The sequence below is a fragment of the Lissotriton helveticus genome, chromosome 1_2 (assembly GCF_964261635.1).
Source record: "Lissotriton helveticus chromosome 1_2, aLisHel1.1, whole genome shotgun sequence".
Taxonomy (NCBI): Eukaryota; Metazoa; Chordata; class Amphibia; order Caudata; family Salamandridae; genus Lissotriton; species Lissotriton helveticus.
In genome coordinates this window covers 153943210-153950246 of record NC_136058.1, presented here as the reverse complement: position 1 = coordinate 153950246, position 7037 = coordinate 153943210, and the positions used below count along the sequence as shown (strand labels likewise).

The window sequence follows — 7037 nt, the reverse complement described above, 5'->3', positions numbered from 1 at the left end:
ACCACTCTGTGTGCTGCATAAGATGGGACAAAAATGTAGGTGGTAAAAGGGCATTAAAAGGGTTTATGAGAATATCAAGTCTAGTGTCACCAATGGACCCTCGTTAAGTACATTTGTATCAGGTGCAAAATCTGGAATCAGTGTTAATGCCAGTCAATGAGGCACTGGTGCGGTTTTTGGCCAGATTGTTGATGGCAAAGGATGCACTTTAGCCTTTGCCTCAAGAGTACTTACAGAGGCTGAGATAAAGTATAGCACCATTGAAAGGGAGGCATTAGTTTGTGTGTTGGCTTTAAAAAAATGTAAGATCTATATTTGGGGTAAGAATTGCTATCTACACTGACCATAAACCTTTAGTCTACATACTAAAGGGTACAGGCTTGAGTAAAGCCTCTGCTTGACTTGTTAGGTCTTTGTCCAAAAAACAGGAATTTAATTTTCAAATCAAATGTGTGCAAGGGCAAAAACATTTTTAGGGCTGATTACCTTTCCAGAATGCCTTTGATGAAGAAAGATACACATATAAATGATCAAGAAATTGAATGTGTTGAGGGGGCCATCAATGGTGTTGCAGGTAGTAAAGGTATCATTTCGAGGAAGATTGGAAATCTGCTAGTGCTCGAGATCCTACATTGCAACTTGTATTGAAGTATATCAGGAAAGGTTAGCCAAGAGTTAGGTGCCTCTCCATTGAATTGAGAAGTTATGCAAAAGCTTCTGAACTTTCTTGTGAGAATATTTTTTGTCTGAGTAAAGGGTGTTTTATTCCGCCTGTTGAGTTTCGTGAGGAATTAATTAAGATTGCACATTGTGGTCATTGAGTTTTTTGCAAGTAGCAGAAATACTCATGAGAGTTTTCTTGGTGGTCATCAATGGATAACCAAGTTACAGGTGCGATCAATGTTTTTCCTGAATGTATAGTTGTAGACAAACATTGGAAATCAAATGTTGTCCCTCTCAATCGTGTTCCTCTGCCAGAAAATCCATGGGACAAGTTAGCTTTAAATTTCTCTGTACCATTTTATTCTTACCTGCTACCAAGAAATATCCAATTGTTCTGATTGATTACTTTTCTAAATTGATATACTATCCATTTGTTGAAACATCTACAATAAAGAGTGTTTTCACCTTCTTGGAGAATGTAATTTTAGGAAGAATCTCCAGATGACCTTCTTGGAGAATGTAATTTTAGGAAGAATCTCCAAAACAAGTGGCCATTGACAATGGAGCTCATTTTTTCTCTAAAGATATGAAGCATTTTGTATTGACACATGACAGTATACTTATTCAGGTGCTTTTTATAGTCAATTATCTAATGGTCTAGTAGAAAGTGCTAATCATTTAATAAAAGAAGGTATTCAAACTTTTAGCCCATCTGTTTCTCCTTAAAAGCTTACTCGAAGCGTCTGCCGAACCCTAGCCCCTCGCATTCAGTGGGATATTTATTTGGAATAGGAGCGCAGCTTTGGCAAAACTGATGATGAATACTAGAATTTGGTGCTCTTACCTGCACTGGCACTCTCAAATTGCCCGTTTTAATTTCCTTGTAGGCAGAGTTGTGCCGTTTTTGGAGGGACTTGGCTTCAGTTAGGCCGGGCTCCATCTTGTAGTGGGTCTTTACACAATATTTTATGGTTTCTGGCTTCTCAAATTTATTTTAATTTCATTTAATGAACCAGAAGTAGCTCCCAGCAGGGGAGCCTGCTGTAGGACTAAGGGGTTGCTGGGCCACAGTGTTAATATTAATTTTAGCTCAACTGTTTCTCCTTAAACACTTAGTCGAAATGTCTGGTGAAGACACCCCTTCCCCCCACATTCAGCGGGATATTTATTTCTAATTGGTGCGCGTCCGTGCAACAGGCAAGAGGCGTTCCACAGGGCTCTTCGCTCAGACCTTCTCTCTTCAATCTTTATGTCACTGCCCTGGCAAGTGCTATTAAATCCAATGGCTTTCACATGGTGTCCTATGCAGATGACACTCAGATCATTGTCTCAGTGACAAACAATATTCAGGACACAGCTGCCAGGTATCAAAACGGTATGCAAAAGGTTAATAAGTGGATGACACAGAATTGCCTGAAAATTAAACTCAGGCAAGACTGAGGTATTGGTTTTCGGATCTAACATCTCCTTTTCCTTTCACCTGATTGGTGGCCTCAGGAACTCGGCTCACTCCCCACTCCTGTAACAAAAGCAAATAACTTGGGAATAATCTTCGATAAAGCTTTATCCTTTAAACATCAGGTAAATGCTATTACCTCATCCACTTTCTATACATTAAAGGTGTTCAGGAATATCTTTCCATTTACATCTCAGGATATCCAAAAAACTGTTGTTTCTGCTGTTAGCCTTTTTTAACTAGACTACTGTAATGCCCTCTTTGTCAGTCTACAGAAAGGTCTTCTTGCCAAGCTACAGGTTCTTCAGAATGGCCCGACTTCTGTTGGAAATTCACAGGCATCATTTTGCCAAAAAAGCTTGTATCTCTTCATGGTCTCCCCATTAAAAAAGGGATAGACTATGTATTGCCTTTAGGGCCTAACACAATTCTGGACCGGAATATCAAATGCATTAGTTCCACTGGTATGTTCCACCAAGAAATCTCCGGTCTTCCATCCACAATCTGGTTGACGTCTCTAGATTCCGGCTATGTAACTGCAGTGGCAAAGGTTTCGTTACCACCACGTCCAAACTGTAGAACACTCTTCCTAAAAACGCTTTCTACCCATTAAAAAAATTCCTCAGAATTACTTCCATTCATACAGGCCCTTAAAAACCTGCCATTTTACTCTAGCTTTTTTCATAATAGTTTTAAGACTCAATTGCCTTCTCCTTTTTCTAGCCATCACCTTTCAGGTTTAGCGCCTAGACGTCTCCGGGCATTAGTCCTACTTTATAAATATAAAATCAAAACTGCACTTCGGCAATATAGAGGTCTTATTCAATTTCGTCACACGCTACCAGTGGAATTTCTCTTTTTAAGTTTTTGAGAGGTAGAACTCTTAAATCTAAGCTGTTGCCTGAATAGGTAAAGTGTGTTGGGAAACTTTGATGCCATTAAATGTGACTGTGGTGATGACTCTGGAATGCATGCAAGGGTCTTTGACAAACAACTCAATCTATTTAGAGGTGGCCCCTCATCAGTGGCTCAATGATGCTTGTTCCGCAGCACATAGACATTTAAAAACGGTACTCAAGCAAACCGCAGTAATCTTATGGATGTTAAAAGGGCCAGACAGGACTTTCAGAGTGTTGTAGAAGACAGGAAGAGGGAAATAAGGGAAGGGGCATGAGAAGAACTTGCCATGGCTGCCTCTAAGATATAGTACCAGATTCTGGCAGGTAACAAACCATCCCTTTTTCTCTGATTTTGATACTTCCAAGGTGGAAGTCATAATTCCAGAGGAGCAGTGGGTAACACATTTTAGGGGTATCTTTTAACCTAATGCACAAGGTAGACCCAGCTCCAGCACCCCAATATACCTTTATTGAGGTGAGTGAGATGGTACTAGCAATTAATGAATCAGCTCCTGGAAAGGCTCCGTGTCCTTACGGGGTACCAGTGGCTCTTTTTAGGACAAACACCGACTTATGGAGCCCGGTATTAACAAATGTGCTAAGAAGTACCTTGGAGGGTGCCATGCCGGAGTCTTGGAGATCAGATATCCTTGTACTCATATTTAAAAAGGGGCACAAATTAGCTCCAGCCTGCTATATGCCAATATCCCTAATAGGTGCGACTGCAAAAAGCCTGTGACTGGGGATTCTGGCCCATTCAGAGTCATGGGCAGAAGAGAAAAGTGTTTTAACACCCTTTCAGTTTGGGTTCAGGTCCAGTATAGGCACAATAGAACAGACACTAAATCTACACCTTATCACCAGCAAATATGTAAAGGCAATAGGGAGGGACCTATCTATATGGATTTTATTGCTCTGTAGAGTACTTTTAATCTAGTTATTAGAAATAAACTATGCAAACTAATGCAGGAAATGAGAGTGGAACCAAACCTACTTACTTTGATAAAATGTTTACATCACGATCTTAAAGTTACAGTTTATTATGGTCCACAAGAGGACTTATCAACCCAAATACAGTCCCAGAGAGGTGAGAGATAGGGATTTATTTTAACCCCTTTTCTGTTTTTGGTTTATATTAATGGTATTACAGACCATTTATTACAGACATGTTTGGATGATCCAAAGATGGGGGACCATTCTGTGCCCATACTTTTATATGTAGATGGTGCAGGTTTACTAGCCCGTACTCTGAATGCTATACAGAAGTTATTAGATCACTTACGGAGTACATGGAGAGTTTGGACCTGAAAGTGAACTATACAAAAACATATACTATGACCTGTGGGGCATTACACACGACATTCAAGCACTTTAGAACAGATGGCACACTTAAAAAAAAAATGATATTATTAATTTAGGAATTTTTTTAACTCATCCTTAAAGTGGAAATCCCGCTTAGCCATGAAATCACAGCAAACAAGAAAGAATGTGGAAGCTAGCTTCTGTTTGGCAAGGAACATAAAAATAAAAAACCTTTTGGAGAGGATAGCCTTGTATAAACTCAAAAGCATCTCTGCTGCTTTATACAATGTAGAATAGATGACTGCGTGCTCATTGGTGACGTGCTTAGCCCACGCTGCACGTAAAAAATATCACAATCAAGAGGGGCGCCTGTACACCCCAAACCGCTGGCACATCCTCAGTTGCAATTTGCATACTTATTTCTTCCAATTTTACTCCTTTTTTCTCCTTTTCATCACAAGGTAGACACTCTCCAATACATAGAAAATTGATTCACATATAGAATGGTTGCAGTCCCACACAATTCCTCAAATTTCATATGGCATGAGGAGTTGGGCTTACCCTATTTTGGGGATCAGATAAAAATTGCACCACTCGTAAACAAGATTGATGAGTGTTAAAACAGTTTTCTTCAAATTGGGCCTATAAGAAATGTTTATGTCCCCTAAGAGCATTCCACCTAATGCTAAGACCTATTTCAAATTAGGCCTAAAAGAAATGCTTATGCCCCCTAATAACGTTGCACCTATTACTAAAACCATTGTTAAATCTCCATATGCAGATTATTGTTTGGAGGAGAGGTTAAGGGGCTCTTAAATATGAAAACAGTCGAACATTATTTGCAAATTTCAACTGTTAAACCCACTGAACCAAATTTGGGCTGGATTGAAAATGTAACATATTGCCTCCTCTTAGCACATTTTAGATGAAATGTAATACATTTCAAAGTGGCATTTCCTATAGAGTGCGTTTGACAGAAGGAATTACCACCATGTCAATGTAATGTCACAAAAGAGACATGCCACTTTATCCTATTTTGCCCATTATATTGGAATTTGTACAAAAATTAAGCACAACAGACATATTTTTTGTACTCTTACATTTTATTAAAGCGAGCCAGATCAGATATCGTTATGAGTATGTAACCTTTCAACGAATGGTTAGTTTTATTGATGCTTTGCTCTTTTAACCATTTTTTAATGTAAAGCCTTTTTAGTATTTTAATGTCCATAAATGTCTTTTATACTTAAATGTTTCTATGTTTTAGGTTCATATACGATATGTTTTTACATGCTTTTTATGACAAATTAGCCGAAATAAATATGTTTGAGTGACTGACAAACAACTCAAACAAAAAATATATTTTGATGGAAGACATGAAGTATAAAATGTGCATCCTAGTGTTGGCAGTTGGGTTAAAAAAACCTTCTATGGTCAGAAAATATAATTTGCCTGTCCATAAAGCAGAGGAATCTAGAAGTATAGGAAAGATGCGGCTCTTACCCATCAATGATGTGCTCGGGAGGGTGTTTCTCGTCGCTGGACGTGGCTAGTACAACCTTCCCTCCATTGGAAGCCAGACAGAAATCATCAACTTTGCTCATGTCTGATCCGGCTGTCAATTGTCAAAGATAAACATTCATGTGTGTTTAAGACACCAACAAAATTGAGAGCTCTACAGCAGGCTGAACCCTTGCAGAGGCTGCCGGGCCATCGAAAGGAGAGTCCCCTAGTCACCAGGCAACCGAGAAGTCTCGTTGCGCAGCGCTAAAACAGCAACAGTCTGCATCAAAGTGGGAAAATTTGACGGCCATTTTGGAGTTAAATGTATCATCTCGTTAAACTGCGATATTGAGCCCACGGCTTCAGTACAGACATGCGCAAAGAGCTCGGTTTTTACTTATTACCTACGGTGAGGAGTGGGGGTGAAACCTTACGAAACGCTTCAACTGACATATTACTAGTGAGATCGGAATAAGGACAGAATACAATAGTGTAGAAAAGCAAGCAGTTTCAAATCATTAGTAAACTCATTGGCAAATAAGTAAAAGTGTAAGCCTACACCACACAACGAAGAAAGTATTAAATAATGACAATACATTGGCAAACATAAATTTAATGAAAATACAAAGAGAATGTAAACCATTTAAGCTTATCATCAATGGAACGTGTTAACATTCCAAGATGGCCGCTGCCATACCTCACTGTGATTGGTCTAGTGTTTCAGGACTTGCACCTGGGTAGTTGGTTGTTAGTTTCCAAAGTGAGTGACATAGAGAAAAGACTCCCATGCCACTTGTTGTGTACAGAAGGCGCTTTCACTGCACAGGTTGGTAGTTCTGAGTTTATGTTTCGGAGTTCGAAGTTTGCAGCAGTGTCCTACAAGACCTATAATGATTTGTTAAGTTAGTTGGCCCCGTAGAAACCTTTAGAATGTGCTGATGTGTTTTGCCTAGGTCTATTCGTCTTTAAAAAAGGTGAAGAAGTTCTCAAATTGGTACAAAGTATGTACATATCAATTATACTGGGTTCGCGCGTGCATCTGTCTGTTTTAATTTTAGAGGTCGTGACTTATAACAAGGTCTACTGCAAAGTGTAATGATGTTTCCTTCTTATGTTGGTATTTATTTTCTTAGACAGCTCTCAATGTTGTGAACATCAGCAGTGTTATCTGCGTTATCAAGCTGCGAAATGGCACGCACGCTCATAACTAACAA

The 7037-nt window shown here is 39.2% G+C and overlaps 2 protein-coding genes across 3 annotated transcripts in view; one reads left to right on the top strand and one right to left on the bottom strand.

The window, feature by feature from the left end:
* IFT25 (intraflagellar transport 25) overlaps positions 1 to 6179 on the bottom strand; it is a 114494-nt gene extending 108315 nt beyond the window's left edge. Inside the window, exon 1 of one of the 2 annotated variants that reach the window (XM_078673452.1) lies at positions 5824 to 6179. In XM_078673452.1, coding sequence (XP_078529578.1) covers positions 5824 to 5924 — 101 coding nt within the window. In that variant the 5' untranslated portion in view covers positions 5925 to 6179. The remainder of the gene's footprint in view (positions 1 to 5823) is intronic. The other variant, XM_078673451.1, reaches the window with a different exon arrangement.
* Positions 6180 to 6583: 404 nt separating this feature from the next.
* LRRC42 (leucine rich repeat containing 42) overlaps positions 6584 to 7037 on the top strand; it is a 135177-nt gene continuing 134723 nt past the window's right edge. The window contains exon 1 of the mRNA XM_078673450.1: positions 6584 to 6649. The gene's annotated coding sequence lies outside the window, so the exon portion shown is untranslated. The remainder of the gene's footprint in view (positions 6650 to 7037) is intronic.